The sequence below is a fragment of the Podarcis erhardii genome, assembly GCF_964252035.2.
Source record: "Podarcis erhardii genome assembly, chromosome: 3".
NCBI classification, from domain to species: domain Eukaryota; kingdom Metazoa; phylum Chordata; class Lepidosauria; order Squamata; family Lacertidae; genus Podarcis; species Podarcis erhardii.
Genome location: NC_138507.1, coordinates 6,706,981 through 6,729,712, shown reverse-complemented (window position 1 = coordinate 6,729,712; position 22,732 = coordinate 6,706,981). Strand labels below are relative to the sequence as shown.

Genomic DNA, 22,732 nt, shown 5'->3' with positions numbered 1-22,732 from the left:
AGTTTGGCTCAATCCCTCGCAACCCATAATAGCTATAAAACTGTTTCACAAACAGAGGTGAGCTATTTCGACCTTTCCAAAACAATGAGATAATCACATTTAAATAAACAGCAGCATGTCTTGGACGCTAAACAAGCGCCCTCGACTACCCAACCCCAGTTCTTATGTCTGGATCGCGTGTTGTTGCTGCGCGGTTGACCTCCGCTTCCGGTTACACAAAATTCAAACTATAAACTTCCTAATGAGACGTTTTCCAAAGAACTTTAAAATGACAACGGCATCTCCAGAAATCAGATAATATAATACCAAATATGTATTCGAACTCTTACCAAGTTATCCAGTTCAGGATTAGAAGAAAATAAGGGTTTCTCTGCTCGGATCTACATACACCGTGGGAAGTTCAGGACGGGTTTTTTTTAAAAAGAAGAAATAAAAAGAGGTTTGAAATACGAAAGGAGACGAGGCAAAGGCGTCATTATCTTTCCTAGCTTCGTTACATAGTGGGGTCCATTATGCAATCTTTCATGCAAAGCCCCCGAGTGCTGGATTAGGAAGGCACCCGCTTAGGGAAGCGAAGCGCAGGCACCGGGAATACTTTCGGGGGCTGAAGCCAGCAGTACTTTCGCCACGCCAAGCAGAGGCTTTCGAGCGTCAGCTGCGCCTTGGTCCAAAAGCCTGAAGCAGGCTCCTTTGCAAGGTGGCGGGCAGAGGGCAGAAAGCCTCCGAGGCTCGCCCGCAAGTCAATGTGGGGAGGACGCTGAGGCCAGAGGCTTGCGCTCCATTCCGGGGAGGGGGCGTGTGTGACAAGGGATAACAGTTCCAATGCATTCTAGCTTTGTCACTTTATTAGTGCTATTACTACTGCTGCTGCTGCTATTACTCTCGTCATCATCAGACATTTGGAACAGTACAGGAGGGAAAGTGCAAGAGATTTGCATTGAGACTTGTTTTCTGACCTGTTTGGCAAACACTGCTATGTCTTCGTTGAAAGACTCTGAGGAGCAAACATCGCCGCCCGCCACCCCGGGTTCCCGGGGAGTGCATGTCGCTAATTCACATTTCTCAAAAATCAGTGCTAAGAGGGGGAAGAGGGGGTGTCTGAAAGAAAAATACAAGAGTCACCAAAGCAACACACAAGACGACACAGCAATTAGAGCAAATTCAAGAGGAGCGCCCAAAATGAAGTTTACAGCAGCAGGTCTCCTCAGCCACCGGCACCCCCCCCCCGGCTTTTTACACCCACTTCTCCAATCACTGCTCACTTTACTACTCTCCAGACCTGGATCCCAAGGGCCTGAGCCCCCGAGATCTCCAGGATGGCCGTTTTGAAGCAAACTTGGTCAGAGAGCTTGTTAACGTTAGCTAAAGTTCAAACCAACCTCGGCTCTAGTTGCCATTTTGAAATATCTCCTCCCCCCGCAAAAAAACACACCCACCACCGACTCTTCTTTTGTAGGTTTAGTTGTGGGGGAAGACCTAATGGGGTCCCATGTACACTAAGGTGGAGTGGGGACTCTGTTTTTATTTATAATTTGGAGTGGGCTGCGAAGTTACGCAGCTCAGCTAAATTGCCAACCAGACTTGGAACGGGTGGGGGGGCAGGCGTGGAGGGTAGGGTGGGGGGACCCGTCCCCTTAAAAGTCACCCATCTCTAACCGCTAAAATGTGTGACACCAGCCCTTCCTCTCCAGTTGGCCTAGACTATCCCTTTCCAATCTCTCGCTTTCTCGCTCTCTCTCAGACACTGCCTGGTTACTGCACAATAATAAATAACATTGTGGGATTGATGAAATCTCACATTTTAAACATTTTATTATCGTCAATGCAGTCGTTTACCACAGCAACGTCACCCGCCTTCTACACCCCCTGCCTGACGCTCCTTTTCACCTCGCTTTCAACCTTCTAGTGGGGTTCACAACTTAAAGAAAACGCCACTATCACGGTTAAGTTTCATCGTTGTCAGTAGGCAAAATATTAATCGTGGGGTTCCAGTTATTCCCTCTGAAATATTTGAATGATCAATTGTAACCGAAATGCTGCCAACTCATTTGAAGTCATACTGGTGAAACAAATCAAGCCCCACTACATAGAAAACTATTTTTTAAAGTTCGCGCATTGGAGAGGCTTCAAATGCTGCCGAGAGGCGTGGGATTGCAATTCTGAAGCCACTCGTGAAGTTCTCCTTTTAAATAACACACTAGAGTTAAAAGGGGTTTTGTTTATTGGCTTTTAAAAAGATTTTATTTTAACGTAAAAAGGGGCAAAAGTATTCTTTATTTCTCAAATATTCTTGCAAATATTTTACTTTCAATCAAACCCCAGCTTTATTTTTACTATCACAACATTTATGTCCTCCCTTCCTTCCTTCTAAAGAGGTCAAAATAACCAAATGACATTCTCAACCACGCCCCTGCGATATATAACTTTGGAATTACAGAAAGATCTATATATACAGTTTACTTCATTTTTATCCAATTCCTATATCGCGCCTAGGCTTTTAGTTGAAGGGCTGGGGAGAAATATAGTGGTCAATGTTTTGTTGTAAAGTGGCTCAACCTCTTTGCATTTATCCTTCAAAATCTCGCTCTGAGAGGGTGTTTATTTGTCCATCCGAGATCGATTGGCAAGGAGAGGCACTGAAATCAGCCCGCCGCCACCCCTGCTCCGTCATCCCCATGCAAAGCCTCGGCTGCCCCGGATTATTTACCTACGGTCTCGAGTAAACGGTGGCTTTCTTCAGGGAGGGGAAGAACGGGGAAGGAGCACGTCTTAAGCTAATGAACCTGATGCTAGCTGTACCTACCCATAAATGGCATCTTTATCTCTCTTTAAAGCGTCATTGACGGAGGAGCCCATGCTTGGGGGCATGGCGTTGGTGTGAGCTGTGTGCGGGTATTGATGGGAGTGAAGCGGAGGACCGTGATTCATGTGGTGGACGGGCTGCATGGATCTGGCGGCATGGGGGTCCCCGTACATGGTGCTCGGGATCCCCACTCCATCCATCCCACCGTAATGGGGTAAATCGTCGTACTGCATAATAGACAGGAGGGAAAAGAAAAGGGTCAGCTTGAAGGCCAGTCCTTCGCAGTGCAGTTTAAACGGGGGGGGGGGGGGAGCAACTTCGTGTGCTGGGGTGGGTGCGAGGAGAGGGGGAACCAAGGCGTACAGAAGATCCACTCTGTCACTTGGGGAGGAAGATGGCGAAACATCAGGGACCGGGAAGGCCGCCTCTTTTTTTAAAAAAAAAAGTCTAAGAAGTTTTCCCTGCGGTTTGGTTTGGTTTGGTTTGGGGGGGGGTGTGTGTTGTTTTTTCTATTTTTGTTTCTTTGGTCTTGGGTCCAGTCTCCAATGCATTTTCCACTAGGCCTTCGCAGTACTTTCCTCCTGGGGTCCTGGCACAGCGTCCTCGTGGAAATGAAAAAGTTAACTGGAGGATGGAGGACTTCTCTGGAGTCCTGCTCAACATAAATGCATGCTGGAAAGATGCCGCCTCCTCTACGTTTTCTCAGCAGAAGTTAAAACGAGGACACCTATTATTAACACGTGCATTAAAACAACCTCCCTTTATTTTTTTGTGAGATTTCCCTGTGGGCATCGGTTGTGCCTGCCAGAAGCCTCAAGTGGCAGACCTTCCCTGATGTTTGAAAAGATTCAGGAAGGTACAGGAGCACAAAAATAGAAATAGCCCATTTAGAATCACTATTTCAAGCAAGTTTCTTTGGGGCTGTGTTTTCAGGGGTGGGGGTGGGGCGGTGGGACAAAAGTTAGTCTTTTGCACAACTGACAGAGAGTATTTTAAAGAATTAATTCATCTGAGCTTATCCTGTCCTAAGGTTTACCGCTTTTGAGAAGTCACATACACAAAAATCAGGTTTCAGGTGTTTGTGTGACAAAGCTAAAACCAGGATTTTCTTTAAGGGAGGGAGGAATTCATTTAATAGTTTGACTAGGATTCTCCAGCTCTGACTACTTTCAAAAATCCATCGACTGCTTTTCTTAGCATTTATTCTTGGAAGCTCAGCTTAGTATTTCCTCTTTAGAACCAGGTGCCCCAAAAACAAGATTTTTTGTTCCTTGGGGGGGGGGAGCTGTGTTAGTGAGGTGGGAGGGGGGGAGGTCACTCTGCCATTTCAATATCTAATTAATTAAGGACAAATGAGGGTGTGGAGAATTTTGGGGGGAGTCCTTCCAGCTGCTTAAACTGAAAAAGTAAATGCAAAAGGATCAGTGGACTAACTTTCTTTTTCCAACTGTGGTGTGAGAGGGGCATTGCCAAAAGTGTGCCAGAAAATGTATTCGAAAGGTTAAATTTCCTTTTAAATGCCCTCTTGCTTGCATTATTCTTGTCACTATCAACAGTCTTCCTAAACTGGTAAACTTTTTCGGGGGAGTGATGGTGTCCATTTAATAAAATAAATAATAAATAGTAATGTTAGGAACACAAGTGCGTGTAACTGTTATTTGGACTCATCATTACATATGAAAATGTGTTCAAAACAACATCTTGGTTGGAATGTATGGACTGCTCTGATTGCCCCCCCTCCATTTACAGTAATGTTATTTTAAATAAGTTCTTTATTAATTGTAAAGATATTATTACCATATCCTAAAGGTCCAAAGGCATATTATTTAGTACCTTGATTACTTTGAGAGACACAGAAACTGAATATTAAAAGGAACTGCATTCAGTTTCGAGGCTGCTTGTGTAGTCAGCGTCTCCTTCTAGTAGGTGGCCTGTTGTATGAATTAATATTACGAATAAATGGGACCAAGGTCTCCAGTGCATCTCATACCTGCCTGTATGTTGGACATGCACAGTTAAAAAAACATGCTCCTTTCAAAACAGTAATAGACTTTACACGCTCCGTCGTGTGTTTCTAAGAGTATACAAAACTCCCCCCCTCCTCGCAGTGTCTCTAAGATCCACGTTTCAGTGTTATGTTACTCGGAAATCACGAATTAAAAATAATAATACATACCCTTTGCGCCATCGGCCTGCTTCGCACCCCTTCCCTTTCAACTTCTAATATATCCTCTTTAAGGCCAGCGTGAAAAGAAACAAAACGTGCTCTCCCCCACCCACCCACCCCCCAAAATAAAGGGAAAAAGAATCCTTTAAAGTCGCCAGTAGCTTGAGCAGCCGACCAGAGTCTTCAGCCGGAGGGACCTCAGAGAAGCGGCGCGATCATTCAGCATTTAAAAAAGAAAAAAGAAAAGAAGAAGCGTCTCTCTCCTCTTTTTCCTTCCTTCCTTCCTTCCTTCCTTTTCCCGCGTCGCTCACACTCTTCCCTTTTGGTTTCCAAGACAGCGACGGGGAGAAAGCAAAATATCCTTTCCCCCAAATCAGTTTTGTGGGTTTTTTTGGGGGGGGAGAAAAATAAAAAAAATAAAATAAAAAGTGCCTCTCAAACCCAACTACCAACTCGCATGACTTTTTGCCACTCCAGCTGTCAATCAAAGGAGAGGTTGTCAAAGGTGGTGAATGAATGATGAGAATCCTCCGTGTGTGCTTCCAGTGGTCAGGACACCTCAAATGTTAACATCAAAAGCATATGAGCTCTAAAAGCTTTCTTTCTCTTTCCTCCTCCTCCTCCTCCTCCTCCTCCTCTTCCTCCTCCTCTTCCCCTTTCTCTTTCTCCCTCGCTTGATTCAGTCCTAATTCCTAATCAGATTTTCTCTCTTCCCTCCGTGCAACTGGAGAAGCCTAGAGGAAGAGAAGGTTTTTTGAAAGGAAAAAAAAAAATAGAAAGAAAGAAAAGAAAAAGAAAGAAAAGGCGGCTGTCTGAGTTTGTCTTAAAGGAGCCACGATCGATGCTGCCTGCTGCAAGTCTCCCGGGCGTGTGTAAAGTGTGCGTTGCACCCAGGCGGAGAGGTGGAATTGGACCAGAATGCTGGAACCCGGAAGTAGTGGTGGCCATAACAGGTCGCGTCTTACACAATGCAGCGGGCTGCATCAACTAGGCTCGCAGCGCAGGGGTGGGTTGGGTGAGCCGCAAGGCAAGGAAGAGCGGCAGGGAAGAGCGGCGAGCAGAGGCTTCCCCATTAACAAAACACACACACACACACACACACAGAGAGAGAGAGAGAGACACACACACGGAGGCGAGCGCGCTGGCGGAGAGGAGCGAACAATGACTGGAGCCTGGGAGCGCGCGGTTCCTCCTGCCCGGCTCGTCGGAAGATTCCCACCCGCAGCAGCTCCCCTTCCCTTCCAGATTCGCCTTCGCTGCCTCCCGACTCGCTCAGACCGGGGGAGAGGCGAGGGGGAAAGGGCTCCCTCCGGTTGCCGAGGCTGGGGGGTTTCTCTACATCCAGCCCACTGCGGCCTTCCTTGGAGATGTGTGTGTGTGTGTCTTTTGTGCGCGAATCCTCCTTTCCCTCTCTCTCCCGCTTAACGCCGACGTTTTGCAGCCCCCCCGCCCCCGCTTCCACACCACCCCTTTCCTTTCTTTTCTTTTCTCTGTATTAGTTCCCAGGCAGGTTAGTGAATCTGGTTTTTGTGACTTAAGAGACGCTGGTCGTCTATCTGTTTTGGCAAACCGAAAGGGACCGAGGTCAGTTCTGGAGGGAAGTGGAAAACACACACACAAACACAAACACACGGCTGTGTCTGGTGCACAATCCAGCAGCGACCCCTCACTACACTGTTAGCATCCTCCGAGGCTAGTGGCCATTTCCTTTGTCTAGAAATAAAGTGATTAATTTCTGTTTACTCTTCGCTCTGTAAAAGGGAGCCACTGCCTGGCGCCTTGGAATTGCAGGGCTTTTACGCGTCCCCCTTTCTCTCTCCCTCTCGCAAGCCAATACAAAAGGAAGCGGAGTTAAGGGAGAAGAAAGCCCTATTAGGGGAGCAAACCAGCCTGCTTTGCTGGATTTGCACCTCCGCCGTCCGAGGCGAGGCGTTTGCGCCAGGAGTTGTCTCCAAACTGCTACATCTTTTCCCCCCCAGAGCCGAGATCTCCGCCAGGCAGGGTTTCCCCGCCCCCACCGACTCCCCTCCATTCCCTTCCCAAGCTCCGAAAACCCAACAGAAGGGGGGGGAAATCTCCCCCGCCGTAGGATAGAGAATGAGCTCACCCAAATCTCAGAAGGCAGCAGTGGAGGAGCTGTAATCCAATCAGGATCGTCTTTTCGAAAGCCGAGCGTGCATTGGTTGAGGGGGAAATCAATTATCAAATAATCGATCAGCAGGGAGCTTCGATCTGCCGGGAGCGCCTCCTCTCCAAAAAGCCACTTCGGCTTCTTTTACGCAGAGCCGAAGTTGATCAGTTTAGAAAGTGATCCCTTGTCCTGTGTTAGGATTTAATCCAAAAGGGAAATAATAATAATAATAGAAAGTGTCGCCCACCCTTCGTGCAAGGAGAAAAGAGAGGGGGGGGCTTTCGGTTGGGCTTTTTAAAGCTATGAAATGCTGCTTTCTATTCTGTTTTGGAGTAGGCTATGTCCATGGGAACTCGTCTTCACGTCTGTCCATATCCCTGGGAAATATGCCTCTTTTCCTGGTTAGCATGCAGAGGGGGCTCGCTCCCTTCTCTGCACCGAGAGGTTCCCAAAAAAGCAAGAGGGGGAGTGGATGGGGGGGTCGCATCGCTAGGATTCTTCCTGAACACAGCACCCGTGGGGTCCATTATGCAATCTTTCATGCAAAGCCCCCGAGTGCTGGATTAGGAAGGCACCCGCTTAGGGAAGCGAAGCGCAGGCACCGGGAATACTTTCGGGGGCTGAAGCCAGCAGTACTTTCGCCACGCCAAGCAGAGGCTTTCGAGCGTCAGCTGCGCCTTGGTCCAAAAGCCTGAAGCAGGCTCCTATGCAAGGTGGCGGGCAGAGGGCAGAAAACCTCCGAGGCTCGCCCCCAAGTCAATGTGGGGAGGAAGCTGAGGCCAGAGGCTTGCGCTCCATTCCGGGGAGGGGGCGTGTGTGACAAGGGATAACAGTTCCAATGCATTCTAGCTTTGTCACTTTATTAGTGCTATTACTACTGCTGCTGCTGCTGCTGCTGCTATTACTCTCGTCATCATCAGACATTTGGAACAGTACAGGAGGGAAAGTGCAAGAGATTTGCATTGAGACTTGTTTTCTGACCTGTTTGGCAAACACTGCTATGTCTTCGTTGAAAGACTCTGAGGAGCAAACATCGCCGCCCGCCACCCCGGGTTCCCGGGGAGTGCATGTCGCTAATTCACATTTCTCAAAAATCAGTGCTAAGAGGGGGAAGAGGGGGTGTCTGAAAGAAAAATACAAGAGTCACCAAAGCAACACACAAGACGACACAGCAATTAGAGCAAATTCAAGAGGAGCGCCCAAAATGAAGTTTACAGCAGCAGGTCTCCTCAGCCACCGGCACACCCCCCCCCCGGCTTTTTACACCCACTTCTCCAATCACTGCTCACTTTACTACTCTCCAGACCTGGATCCCAAGGGCCTGAGCCCTAGAGATCTCCAGGATGGCCGTTTTGAAGCAAACTTGGTCAGAGAGCTTGTTAACGTTAGCTAAAGTTCAAACCAACCTCGGGTCTAGTTGCCATTTTGAAATACCTTTCCCCCCCCCCCCCCGCGCAAAAAAATCTTCTTTTGTAGGTTTAGTTGTGGGGGAGACCGAATGGAGTACCATGTACACTAAGGTGGAGTGGGGACTCTGTTTTTATTTATAATTTGGAGTGGGCTGCGAAGTTACGCAGCTCAGCTAAATTGCCAACCAGGCTTGGAACGGGTGGGGGGCAGGCGTGGAGGGTAGGGTGGGGGGACACGTCCCCTTAAAAGTCACCCATCTCTAACCGCTAAAATGTGTGACACCAGCCCTTCCTCTCCAGTTGGCCTAGACTATCCCTTTCCAATCCCTCTTTCGCTCTCTCTCTCTCTCTCACACACACACTGCCTGGTTACTGCACTATAATAAATTACCTTGTGGGATTGATGAAATCTCACGTTTTAAACATTTTGCCACAGCAACGTTATGTCCTCCTTTATTTTACACCTTGTCCTTCACACTCCGAATTGAAACTGAATTGGTGATCATTCCTTTTAAGTCATATTTGTGAGACAGATCAAGCTCCCCCACCAAAAAAACCCCCTACTTTTAAGGTTCCCACGTTGGAGAGGCTTCAAATACTATAGAGAGACGTGAGGTTGCAACTTTGCAGTCAGCCTTGAAGTTCTCATTTAAAATGAAGCATTATTTAAAGGTTTGTTAGATTTTAAAACGTTTTACTTTAACGTAGAAAGGGGGGGCAAAGGAAATATTCATTATTTCTCAACTATTCCTGAAAAGATTTTACTTGCAATCAGCTCCCTCTGTTTTTATGTCTACTGCCACCACAGTTTCTTTCTCTCTTTCTTCATTCCTTCTTTCCCTCTCTACCTATAACAAGTCATGGGTTTAGGCGAGGTGTATTGCGGTGTTTAGAATGATAGTGTAAAGTGGCTCAACCTCTTTGCATTTATCCTTCAAAATCTCGCTCTGAGAGGGTGTTTATTTGTCCATCCGAGATCGATTGGCAAGGAGAGGCACTGAAATCAGCCCGCCGCCACCCCTGCTCCGTCATCCCCATGCAAAGCCTCGGCTGCCCCGGATTATTTACCTACGGTCTCGAGTAAACGGTGGCTTTCTTCAGGGAGGGGAAGAACGGGGAAGGAGCACGTCTTAAGCTAATGAACCTGATGCTAGCTGTACCTACCCATAAATGGCATCTTTATCTCTCTTTAAAGCGTCATTGACGGAGGAGCCCATGCTTGGGGGCATGGCGTTGGTGTGAGCTGTGTGCGGGTATTGATGGGAGTGAAGCGGAGGACCGTGATTCATGTGGTGGACGGGCTGCATGGATCTGGCGGCATGGGGGTCCCCGTACATGGTGCTCGGGATCCCCACTCCATCCATCCCACCGTAATGGGGTAAATCGTCGTACTGCATAATAGACAGGAGGGAAAAGAAAAGGGTCAGCTTGAAGGCCAGTCCTTCGCAGTGCAGTTTAAACGGGGGGGGGGGGGAGCAACTTCGTGTGCTGGGGTGGGTGCGAGGAGAGGGGGAACCAAGGCGTACAGAACAGAAGATCCACTCTGTCACTTGGGGAGGAAGATGGCGAAACATCAGGGACCGGGAAGGCCGCCTCTTTTTTTAAAAAAAAAGTCTAAGAAGTTTTCCCTGCGGTTTGGTTTGGTTTGGTTTGGGGGTGTGTGTTGTTTTTTCTATTTTTGTTTCTTTGGTCTTGGGTCCAGTCTCCAATGCATTTTCCACTAGGCCTTCGCAGTACTTTCCTCCTGGGGTCCTGGCACAGCGTCCTCGTGGAAATGAAAAAGTTAACTGGAGGATGGAGGACTTCTCTGGAGTCCTGCTCAACATAAATGCATGCTGGAAAGATGCCGCCTCCTCTACGTTTTCTCAGCAGAAGTTAAAACGAGGACACCTATTATTAACACGTGCATTAAAACAAACTCCTTTTAAGCCTCAAGTGGCAGACCTTGCCTGATGTTTGAAAAGATTCACGAATGTTTTGGAGGCTTGCCTTGGAGCGCGGTTCCTCCTGCTCGTCGGAAGACTACCCCCTCCCCTCACTTCCAGCTTCTCCTTTGCTACCTTCTGAATCACTAACAGGGGCGAAAGTCAAGAGAAAATGGGCTTTCTGGCGTTGGGTGGTTTCTCTTTAAACACACCCCAACGTGGCGTTGAAGGTTGTGTGTGTGTGTGTGTGTGTGTGTGTGTGTGTGTTTTCTTTTGCACGGAATTTCTCTATCTTCTTCTCCTCTGCCTCGTCAACGTTTAGGGCTTTTCCCACCTTTCTTTCTATCTTTCTCTTTCTTTCTTTCTTTCTTTCTTTCTTTCTTTCTTTCTCTCTTTCTTGTAGTGAATCTGCTTCTGTGACTGCGGTTCTGCTTAGGTTTATCAAATGGGACCGAGGTCAGTTCTGAAGACATCTCTCTCTCACACCCACCCACCCACCCACCCACACACCCCGCACACACGAGATAGAGGGGGGGCTGTGTCTGGTGCACCAGATCGCCCACTCCCCGCCCCCGTGTCACATCTAGGGCACATGCAGCAGCGACCCCTCACTACACTGTTAGCAACCTCCGAGGCTAGTGGCCATTTCCTTTGTCTAGAAATAAGTGATTAATTTCTATTTACTCTTCGCTCTGTAAAAGGGAGCCACTGCCTGGCGCCTTGAAATTGCAGGACTTTTACGCGTCCCCCTTTCTCTCTCCCTCTCGCAAGCCAATACAAAAGGAAGCGGAGTTAAGGGAGAAGAAAGCCCTATTAGGGGAGCAAACCAGCCTGCTTTGCTGGAATTGCACCTCCGCCATCCGAGGCGAGGCGTTTGCGCCAGGAGTTGTCTTCAAACTGCTACATCTTTCCCCCCCAAAGCCGAGATCTCCGCCAGGCAGAGTTTCCCCGCCCCCACCGACTCCCCTCCATTCCTTTTGAAAAACTCATAGAAGGGGGAATCTCCCCCGCCGCAGGCAGCAGTGGAGCAGCTGTAATCCAATCAGGACCTTTTCTCGAAAAGCCAGGCATGGATTGGTTTTTTGGGAGAAATCAATTATCAAATAATCGATCAGCAGGGAGCTTCGATCTGCGGGGAGCGCCTCCTCCCCCAGAAGCCACTTCACAGAGAACCGAAGTTGATAAGTTCAGAAAGATTGCTCATTTGTCTTGCCCTGTGTTGGGATTTAATCCAAAAGGGGAATACGACCGCTGCTACTATTAAACAGAGAGGGCGGGTGGAAAAAGGCTTTATCTTGGTTTTTCTTGGTTTGCCTCTTTAAAAAGGGGTAAAATGTGAGATCCAGTGCTCTCTCTTCTGTTTTGGAGTGGGCTTTGGGAGCTGGTTTACACTTCTGTCACTTTGTCTGAGTATAATGTTTTTTCTTGGTCGGCTCACACAGAAGTCTTCCCCCTGCACCGAGTGATTCCAGAAAGGCAAGAGGTGAGGTGGATCGGGGATCGCATCTCCAGGCGTCTTCCTGAGCGCAGTATCCTGTTCACACGTGACAGTAAAAGCTGCAGTTTGGTACCTTTTATAGGCAGCAGAGGTATCATGAAGTGTTCCAGATTAAAAAAAAAAAGTTTGTTATTGTTGTTCCAATCCATTCCTCGAATGTAGAATTTCTGTCCACTCTGATCTAGCACCGTGGCAATGTTATGGTTTTCTTCTCACATGCTCTACCAATATATTTCAACAGAAATAAATCACATAAGGTTTGGTTCGGGCCAAAGAAGACTCTTAAGTGAAACGTTAACAGAAATGTTTTGCTGCTGCTTCCAACAGCACAGCCTCGCTTTCTGTCTCCTGCGTGTTGCTATTAAGGTTTTTTGGGCCACAAAACATGTATTTCTAAAGGACGGGAGGGGTTGATTTAAATTTGCTTTTTCAAACAGAAATGGGACGGCGCACAGACGCTTCTGGGAGTTGAAGGCGAAGATTCACAATAATAAGGGGTCTCTTTTTCCACAATTCCCCGTACAATGGTCTGTTATTTTTCCGGCCCCTGTTCTTTAGAGACGAATACCTGTTGCTGGCTGATGGAGATAATAAAAAGTTGAGTATTAAGGGAAAGAAAAGGAAGGCCTGACATCTATCACATCAGTCCAACGAGTGGGGGAATAAAGCGCAAAATCCAACAGCCGTGCAGTCACACCAAGTATCCAAGCAGCCTTATGGATGTGGCCGAAGAGTGGCGGAGTAATCGCTCCACGCTCATGTTTCCAAGAACCGGGTTCACCTGAGGGGAGAAGCATTCTTCTATTTAAGAAAAAAAACATAGAAAGGAAAGAGAGAGAACGAGCAATCTGCTGCATGCTAGCAAATATTGTTCCCCTGGTACATGTGTTAGGAGGTTTCAAACTACTTTCAGAAACAAACTCCAAACACACACACAAAAACACACAATTTTGGGGCTCACCACCTCGCGGTGAGATACCTTAGCCTTACGCACCAGCGGCGGGGGCTGGTGGAAAAATTAAAGCTTCCCAGGTAAGGCAATTTTGCCCACTTTAAACCCCAGTTGGGCCATGACCTCTCACTTTCCTGTGCGCTTCTTTATAACAGAAGCGAGACCCCCTGGCTTCCCAAGTTTCTGTTAGGAAAGCATTCGTAGCCGTGCAATGCTTCTTTAGAAGGGGGTGGGTCTGGGAGAAAGGGAAAGGAAGGGAGCTATTCATCTTGTACCCAGTGTCATTCCCAGGCCTTTCTGAGATTAATTCAGCCCAATCGAGGCTGAAACACTTTTACAGTGTAATTACAGTAGTACAAATTGTTTGCGCAAAGCTCCTTCTGGATAAGGGTTTTTTATTTTTTTTTAACAATTAGCAAACAGTTATTACAGCGGGAACTTGCTGTGAGAAATTGCACCGTGGCCGTATCGAGTTGCAATATACTGGTCATAAAAAGACTAAGCGGGCGGCAATTAATCATCTATTAAAAGGAAAAAGTAAACGCACAGTTCCTCACTATCTCCGTAAACTGTCCGAGGCAGCCCTGGGTTTTGTGCTTTTGACTACAACTAGATGGCCTTTTTAGGAAATGCAACTATAACCGCCGCCCGCCCGCCCCCCAGCACTGACCCGATTCAACCCAAAACCTGGGATCTGAATTCACTGTATTACTGACTTCCTATCGGTGCTAGGACTCTGAAATATACAGTCTCGCTGCGGTCGCCTCTTTACTCTTTTAGAAAACTCTGCAAAGGGGACGAAAAGGGAGCAGCGAGCTTTAAAAAAAACTAAAACCCCCCAGAAAACTGACTACAACTTTTACTGTTTTCTTTCCAAGACACTACTACTTTTAGAAAGACGTGCTGCGCTTGTGTTTCGAGCACAGCTTCTGTGAGTGTTCAGTGATGACTGTTCGGCCCATTTGGTTTCAGTTCCTCAGAGGTTATATTCTGGCTCTCTACACCTCTGCAGGCCTCGCATATGAACAAGAAGCAAAGTTCTCAAAAGTTTCAATGGCGAATCACACCAAGATGTTTCAGGGTCAGGGTAGACTTTTCTATAGTAATTTCTAAAAACAGGGCACATACTTTTAACAGAACTTTGGGCAGCCCGATTTCATGCGTGTTTACTCGGACGTAAATCCTGATGAGTTCACTGGGACTCGCTCTCAAGTAACACTGCCTAAAATGTCAAGTTTAAGAAAAAGAATGAGACGTGTACCCCAGATAGGGCGTAAATTATTAACCATTTATTCTGGAGTAGACACATTTATTTCCGACGGATTACACTAGTGTAAACTACCAGTCTCTTGCGCCTACGACTTTAAACAGAAAGTTCTTGCCTTCCAACTTCCCGAGTACGTCTCTAGTTTTAATATGACGATCCATGACATCATACATTACTAAATATTCACCAAAACAAACAAACTTTACAGGCTGTTGTTACACACTAGCCTGATGTCATTATACTAACACCAGCAGCACAAGTGTGTTTTTCCTCCCTGGTCACCCCTCATCCATCAGTATTTAGGTTTTAGGGCATGATATAAGGAAAAACAAACAAAAGAAAAACAGATTTTAAATGTGGCAGAGATAATGAAGGAATGCTGCAGATAAGAGTTTGAAGTGATCGGAGTGACCTTACCAAAAAGCAAAAAGAAGTCAAACGCTTAATGAATGTCTGTGAGCGAGCGAAAAAGAAAACTATTTAAAGATCCATTAAAGGGCAAAACCTGAGAAGGTGATAATAAAAGGAGGTTAACTGAGGGGGGGATTAAGTGAAGATGAATCAAGTGGCCATGTGCGAGCCATGGACTGGGGGCTTGGAGTTGGAGAAGATTTGTTTACTGGATTCTGACTTCTGAAAACAAAGGGCGCCTGGTCCAGTTCAGGAGTCAACCAGAGGTCAGGTTGTACTACCGGGACAGGCAAAGACAAAATAGCCAAGTCACTGTATTCAGTAAACAGTCTGGATGGAGAATGAGAGGCCTAAAACGCATTCTGCAGAAAAGAAAAAAAGAAAGAGGTGAAGAAGAAGGAGGAAGAGGAGAAGGAGGAGGAGGAGAAAGCAGGACTTTGCAGAGTGGCTTTTTCTTTTCAAGTCTTTAAAATGCCTGAATCTCTTTAGGCGCGGGGTGGGGGGGGGGGAGAGGGAGAGGGAGAGAAAGGCAGCTAGACTGTTTAACATAATTACCAGCTCTGACATTTTCAGAGTTATAGAGGTCTTTTATTAATTAAATGGAGGGCTTAATAAAATATTCCTAATAAAATTTACGGTTGCCTTAAAACTTTCTAAACACCGCTATAAATTTGTTAAAAACTAAAATTAACTGGGAAATGAGTTACTACCCTCGACTTTTGTCACGAAAAACTCCTACGTGAGCAAGGAACGTGGCGTGAAGTCAAAATGGAAGCCTTTCAGAAACTTAAACGTGTGATGTTGCGGAGTTGCACTAGACATAAGTTTGCCTGGTCTATGCATCTAAAACACACACAAACTCTTCCCAGTCACTTCACGGTTATAGTTCCGAAAGAGCTGCTGTAACTTGTTGGCGTGCAGTGGAAAGTCATTTGAACATTGAGCTTGTTGTTATGATTTAAATTTCAGATACAGGAGTTTAGTTCTCCCAAACTACAGAAAACGCCTCAAAAGAATTTCAGGTGTATAAATCTATAAATCAGTCCTTTATACGATGCTCTTCAGCAGGTTTGGGGTAAGGGCTGTGGGATAATTTGCTTATATTTAATTCGGGTTATGAATATGGTAGGTTTTGTCACCTGATTTAGAGTCTGCCTCTTTTTACAAAAAATATGACCATCGTAATTTATGTGAATATACTACTTGCTTCATACAAAAACAAAAGCAACCGAAACACTCGCTGAATAAAAAAAGTCAGCTTGCTTAATTATTTAAAACAAAACCTGCTCGGTCGCCTGGTATTTGAAGGCTTGAACGTTTATGCCGTCTACTGGACGTTGGAAAAACTACAGCCACACTGTTAAGAAAACTTTCGTTTGGGATAAAAGTGATCTCTCAGCCAGAATATACGAGTGCGCGGAGTGGGACGGGACACGGCAAATTTCACATTTCGGAGTTGACCAAGTTACATTCTCGGTACTCAATAAGTTGCAGTACCTAAGCAGTACAATACTGTGCCAGGAATTAATTCACTGTAACAATAAAGTTTATTAATGTGCCGCTGCTGTTTGAGTTTGTGCGCGAAACTTTAAGGCAAAGAAAGGCGAACAAGGGAAAAGAAGCGTAGTTTTAATGAATTAAATAAGCGAATACTTTATTGCTAGAAGTGTTTCAATGGCAAGAGTTAGAGATCGCCTCTTAACCCAGTCTATAAAAATGTTAGTCGCGCAGTAAATTAGCTGAAGTAAAAAAAACTAGATATAATTTGGGTTTGAAGCAAATTATTATGAGACGGTAGAGGCGCTGGGAAAGTAAACTACTGTTTGTGGTTTCGTGTGGGAGAGAAATAAAGTTATCTTATCAGGTTAAGAGGGATGAAAACGTGTTCGGTTGAAAGGCTGTAGTCCTAATACACCTGGGAGCAAGCCCCATTGAGAACAATGGAACTTACTTTTGAGTAGAGAGGTATAGTTCAGTTTGGTCATGAGGTGCGCCTGTGGGCGCTGTTTGGTGGCGCTACGCCTTCGGACGCTGCCGGCGGAGAGGCTGGAGGACTGAATCTTTTAAGTGGGCTCTTACAAGCATGAAATGTTTTCCTTAGTAAATCAGAGGTGAAAGGGGGCTGCAGACATACCGAGTGCTTTTGCAGAGACCTCATCTGATGACGAAGAAGAAAAACAACGCAAAGGTTGTTTTTTAAATGGAGGCTCTCTATTGCATCAAAATAAAACACCAGCCCATGGCTCTTGGCAGTGTACATCAAAAACATTTTTATATGAAAAAAAAATTCCCATAGCTTGAGTGAATTTTGGAACATCATGCACCATAAATATCCTCCTATACTGTTATGTGGTTGGTTTTGGTATAGAACAGTATGACTTAAACTAATGTATTGAAGGAGGGATTAAAATAATGTTCACAATTATATTATTTCCTATGTAGCACAGGAGTTAGCCCCATCGATTTCTCAGGCACAAAAGAGGGTGAAAAATCTTCCTTAAATTTAAGCAGCAGTTTCAGATGTCTTTCATATGTGCCAGATATGACCTAAAAAAGAAAGGCTCAATGAATTCCTATTTGTTGGTATATTATAATAATTCAGGGGAGGGGACTTTCCCAAAACTTTCTAAAATGTAATGTTCCTTAATCATTTTTAAAAACTAAGGGGGAAAGGGATTCATATTATATAAATTGGTCTTTACGCTTCTGTATAGAACTCTCTTTAGCAATCAGTAGGAAAGCAGGTCAAAGTGATGTTGACTGAAGCAAATAACCATTAAATATATAGCATGCAATTAAGTCCTGAACTCAGTGGGAGACTTACTTCTGAGTAAACATGTTTAAGATGAGGATACAAAGCTGAGGTCATCTAAGCACATCTCCTGAGATATGTTACTCTGAAATCAGCTGCCGAAGACTGATGTGGTATATATGTGCATATATATATATGTGTGTGTGTGTGTGTGTGTGTGTAATTAAGGGCAAAGAAGATTTTGGTTTCTACTATGCAAAGGCAGAAGAGCTGGTGGCAGGATTCCCACCCACCTCCCCCCTTTACATATCAATAGGAGACACCGCTGCGTGGAAGCATCAATGATTTCAGTGCCACTTTCCTTCCAAAAAAAGGGTGCTCAGTGCCAAGGCCTTTTGATCCGCTGCGCGAGCCCTCCTCTCTGCATAGAAAAACAAGACAAAACACCCAGGCAGCCCAAACGAGAAACCCTCTCTTTTATTCCGCTAAGCGGCAAAACCAAGGGAAAAAAGAGGCGGCGTTTTGTCACCCACCGAGGCTATTATTTCAGGTGTGCTAATGGGATTAGAGGCGGGTGGGGAAAAAAATGCGAGGGGAAACGTGATTCTATCTCGCAGGTACCGCCAGCAGCTGCCTCCCCGGAGTCTCCAAACCCCAGCCCAGAAGGGAAGGCAGCTAATTTCAGAGGCACCGGGTGGAGTGAGAGGAGAGGGTCACTCGCAGAGCCAGCGCCGAAGCGCAGCGACAAAAAGGCATCAGTCTCGCCTCCCTCCGGCTGCTAATTCAGCCTCCACCTGAAAGGCTTAGCTGGGTAGGAGGGGAGGGGTGGGGGTGGGGGTGGGGAGCAGAGAGAAAAGGGACATGTGTCAGGGTGTGGAAGAGGATCAGATCTCCAAAGGAGGAGAAAGGGCTGGGCTGGGCTGGAGGGGCTGCACCGTGCGCGATCCTTCAGCAGAGCGCGTATAAAACCCGTAGTCAACAAATGGCCCCGAGGCGCCTCTTTCCCCCACCAGCTCGGCCCCCGAACCGGCGACAGGGCGCCAGCGCATTCCTGCGCGGTGGTCTCTTGATCTCCGCGGAGGCTGCGCGACCAAGGTCTTTTGCATAATTGCATCTTGGCTTTACTAAATGGAGCCACCAAACTGTCTGCGCATCTGCTTTTCCCCACTGGCGCACGAAGGGCTAAGAGGCGGAGAGCGCAGCTTAATCCTAAAGGGCAGCCCGAGGGAAAAAAGGAGGACTCACAAATCGCGTGTGAAAGGTGTGAGGACGGCAGGAGAACGCGCGTGCCCGTGGTTCGTGGGCTCCAGAAGGGTGCAAATGCGCTCCTTGCGCAGCGCAGCGCAGCGCAGCGCAACGCAACGCAGGATTGTCTGCCATACTTGTGCCTAGAACTGTGATCCTCAGAACCAATCCCAAGGGCTGACACAATCAAGGGGACTTGCGTCCAAATATACGTGAATGGGCAGGGATGAGAGCCATGTGTTTGGGTTGAATCCTGCTTTCTCCAAAAGCTGACAAAGCATATTCAACCCCCCATCCCCAGAGGAGGAGGCGTTTCATGGCTGAGTAGGGAATTATTTAGCAATTTAAGAGCATCTTCAGCCCACCTGAAGATGGGCTACTTTTTCTTCTTTTACTACTTCTTTTTAAAGAAGTCGTATCCAAGAAGGTTAGCAAGCAAAATACATGGTATCCAAGAAGGTACCTGAGGTGCCCCCTCTCCTCTCCAGGGACCATGGGGTGAATGAAGATCTACCTCAGGAACAAAGAGGGAGGAGTAAATATCTGCTGCCCCTGTGGATCCTGCCCTTTGAGGCAGGTGCCTCACCTTGCCTCATGGGTGGGCCGGCCCCTGGCAAGCAGCAAGGCCAATGGTCAGGGTTGATGGACGCTGTAATCCAGCAATCTCTGGAGGGCCACAGATTCCTCATCCCTGGGTTTAAAGGAACACATCAGCCTTGCTGCACCAATAATATGGCAGCCCTTCAAGGACTGTGAAATCTTCATGTTCCCCAGAAGCAGCCTCTTCCCTAGGCTTGTTGGTGCTGTATGAGGCATGTATGAGACATTCAGAAACCCTGACAGGCAACTCTTCAGTATCCTCAGCAGAGGGTATAGTAATGGGGAAATGCCTCTACACTGGTTGAACTTCTGCCTGCCTACCATACACAACTATTACAGGCAGAGGAGACCTACTAAAAAAAAAAATGCTCAGCAGTGGCCGGCTGCTTATCTCACAGGATAACCACCGTTAGAAGAATGAGTTTAGACTCTAAACCTGTTCCTGTCTGGAGGCGGTTGGAGGATGGATGGCGGCTAACAGATTGAGGTTGAATCCTGACAAGACAGATGTACTGTTTTGGGGGGACAGGAGGTGGGCGGGTGTGGAGGACTCCCTGGTCCTGAATGGGGTAACTGTGCCCCTGAAGGACCAGGTGCGCAGCCTGGGAGTCATTTTGGACTCACAGCTGTCCATGGAGGCACAGGTCAATTCTGAGTCCAGGGCAGCTGTCTACCAGGTCCATCTGGTACGCAGGCTGAGACCCTTCCTGCCCGCAGACTGTCTCGCCAGAGTGGTGCATGCTCTAGTTATCTCTCGCTTGGACTACTGCAATGTGCTCTTTGAAGGTGACCCAGAATGCAGCAGCTAGACAGGTGACTTGGAGCAGCTGCCGAGACCATATAACACCGGTCTTGAAAGACCTACATTGGCTCCCAGTACGTTTCCGAGCACAATTCAAAGTGTTGGTGTTGACCTTTAAAGCCCTAAACGGCCTCAGTCCAGTATACCTGAAGGAGCGTCTCCACCCCCATCATTCTGCCCGGACTCTGAGGTCCAGCTTCGAGGGCCTTCTGGTGGTTCCCTCACTGCGAGAAGCCAAGTTACAGGGAACCAGGCAGAGGGCCTTCTCGGTAGTGGCGCCCGCCCTGTGGAATGCCCTCCCACCAGATGTCAAAGAGAAGACATCTGAAGGCAGCCCTGTTTAGGGAAGCTTTTAATGTTTAATAGGTTATTATATTTTAGTGTTTTGTTGGAAGCCGCCCAGAGTGGCTGGGGAAACCCAGCCAGATGGGTGGGGTATAAATAATAAATTATTATTATTATTATTATTATTATTATTATTATTATTATTCCTCTAGTGGTGGTCATTTCCCAGATGGAGACTCAGCTTGGCAGTTCCATGCAGTCTTCTTGCTGCTCCACAGGGGGTCAGATCTACCCTATAGGGAATAAACTGTTAAGTATACCAAAGGCATGCAGAACTTGTTCACTTGTTCTTGTTTTTGATACAGGAAACTATTTATTTTTAATTAAAATGTTGCAGAGATCAGTGCAATTAAGATACAGTATCAATACTCCCCCCACCCAGCCTTTGTTAGATGAGAAAGGGTTACATAAAGTCAGCTCCAGGTACCAGAAGAAACATTTGGCAAGTATCGCTTTTGTTTTGTTTTTTAACTCTGTTGCAAATGTTTGCAGTTTGTTTCGGAGAGTTGCATTTCGCACAGAACTGCCTTTGATAACGAAGCTTTATTGGAACGGCATTCAAATTTAGATGTTCTAGTTTCAGACCTGAAAAATCAAATGTATCAGAGCCTAGAAAGTGAAGGAGGTATTTTCAGGTTGCGATCAAAAGACCCCTGTTCCTTTCTTGTTTTGCAGCGTAATTTATGGAGTGCCACTACAAACAAATTAAGGGGGGACGACTCACCATCTTTGCCTAAATCAAACTGTTAGAAAAGCTGGAGTACTGTGTGCATAGCCCAGTGGGACTAACCTGGTGGTTGATGGCAATAGAGTGAATTAAAATGACAGTGAATTTGGATAACTGATAGCCAGGCAATGGAGCTTAGAGAAATAGAGTAGCCATTTGCAAAGATAATTGGGGTCACTGCATGCATTCATTTCCTAGGTCCACAACTAAAGATGAAACGTGGCAACAAATGTGTGTTTGTGAGTCGAGGGCCCTCCACCTGCATAGGATTGTAATAAGACACACAGACGCATTATTTTAGGTCAATGGGCAAAATTAGGCCACAACTTTTATTGGTTATGGGGACGTGGGTGGCGCTGTGGGTTAAACCACAGAGCCTTCGGCTTGCCGATCAGAAGGTCGGCGGTTCGAATCCCCGTGATGGGGTGAGCTCCCGTTGCTCAGTCCCTGCTCCTGCCAACCTAGCAGTTCGAAAGCACATCAAAGTGCAAGTAGATAAATAGGTACCACTCCGGTGGGAAGGTAAACGGCATTTCCATGCGCTGCTCTGGTTCACCAGAAGTGGCTTAGTCATGCTGGCCACATAACCCGGAAGCTGTACGCCAGCTCCCTCAGCCAGTAAAGCGAGATGAGCGCCGCAACCCCAGAGTCGGCCACGACTGGACCTAATGGTCAGAGGTCCCTTGACCTTTACCTTTATTGGTTACAGCATGTGAGTAGTATTGGCTTAGGCATTGGATGAAACAGCAATACCAGACTCCACCCTGCACAGCCGGGAGTCATATTAGGGTTAACAACCAATGGGAGGAGCTTGTTGATGCAAATACAACTGGAAGCTCCCCCATGACGTCACTGGGGTCGTGCCATAGCCCTAGCCACCAGCAGGGCATCGGACAGGATCCACGACCGCCGGATTCCTTTAATGGAATACCCCAAAGAGGAGGCGTAGATGATGGCGCATACCCAATCCTCCAACACAGCACACATATTCCAATGCCTGACCGCCACCCGAGCGGCTAGCCCCGCCCACCAGCCGGCTCTATTGGTCGGCTGGAAGGCTTGGCCGCGGCAGCAGAAGCAATCAGGAGCAGGGAGCCGAATACGCTGCTCCGGCTCACAACCCCTCCTCTCTAGGAGGAGGAGAGGCCTTGCAAGCATCAGTGTCACGCAGAGAAGCCTAGTTTGTGTATGCTAAGGTCCCCAAGAGCTCCAGGGTGGTGTACTGTGGTTAGCTAGACTAGGGATTTGGAGCCCAGGGTTCAATTTGACCTAGAAGCTCAATGGTTGACAGGCTAGTCGCCTTCTCTTACCTTAACCTATATCATAAGGTTGTAAAACTGCAATTTTTTAAAAAAATGATCTTATTGTTTTATCTCTCTGTGAACAACGCTGAATATTTTTTTTAAAAGAAAACAACCAAGCGGTGTTTAAATTTGATGGAATAAAATAAAATAGGTTAGAAGACTACCATGAGTGCCGGCTCAAGCTCCTTGCAGGAAAGGTGGGGTACAGTGGTACCTTGGGTTAAGTACTTAATTCGTTCTGGAGGTCCGTTCTTAACCTGAAACTGTTCTTAACCTGAAGCACCACTTTAGCTAATGGGGCCTCCCGCTGTTGCTGCGCCGCAGGAGCACGATTTCTGTTCTCATCCTGAAGCAAAGTTCTTAACTTGAGGTATTATTTCTGGGTTAGCGGAGT

At 46.9% G+C, this 22,732-nt stretch overlaps 2 protein-coding genes and 1 long non-coding RNA gene across 6 annotated transcripts in view; 1 reads left to right on the top strand and 2 right to left on the bottom strand.

Moving 5' to 3' along the window:
• The window catches only part of LOC309338386 (homeobox protein Meis1), a 152,136-nt gene extending 147,061 nt beyond the window's left edge, over positions 1 to 5,075 (bottom strand). For 3 of the 4 annotated variants that reach the window (XM_081855625.1, XM_081855626.1, XM_081855628.1), the window contains exons 1-4: positions 4,980 to 5,075; positions 2,804 to 3,030; positions 957 to 1,098; positions 330 to 380 (exon numbers count right to left, since the gene is read on the bottom strand). In XM_081855625.1, the coding sequence (XP_081711751.1) occupies positions 330 to 380; positions 957 to 1,098; positions 2,804 to 3,030; positions 4,980 to 4,991 (432 nt within the window). In that variant the 5' untranslated portion in view covers positions 4,992 to 5,075. The remainder of the gene's footprint in view (positions 1 to 329; positions 381 to 956; positions 1,099 to 2,803; positions 3,031 to 4,979) is intronic. The other variant, XM_081855627.1, reaches the window with a different exon arrangement.
• A 2,517-nt stretch (positions 5,076 to 7,592) lies between these two features.
• On the bottom strand, positions 7,593 to 9,961 carry LOC309338437 (homeobox protein Meis1-like). Its single transcript, XM_081855726.1, has 2 exons — positions 9,675 to 9,961; positions 7,593 to 8,224 (listed from the first exon to the last, which is right to left on the bottom strand). Exons 1-2 carry the CDS (start codon positions 9,905 to 9,907, stop codon positions 7,858 to 7,860), a joined length of 600 nt encoding a protein of 199 aa, XP_081711852.1. The 5' UTR covers positions 9,908 to 9,961; the 3' UTR covers positions 7,593 to 7,857.
• Positions 9,760 to 12,219, top strand: LOC309338467. Its single transcript, XR_014154899.1, has 2 exons — positions 9,760 to 9,888; positions 11,878 to 12,219. It is a non-coding gene; the product is annotated as an uncharacterized lncRNA (long non-coding RNA).
• Positions 12,220 to 22,732: the final 10,513 nt, after the last annotated feature.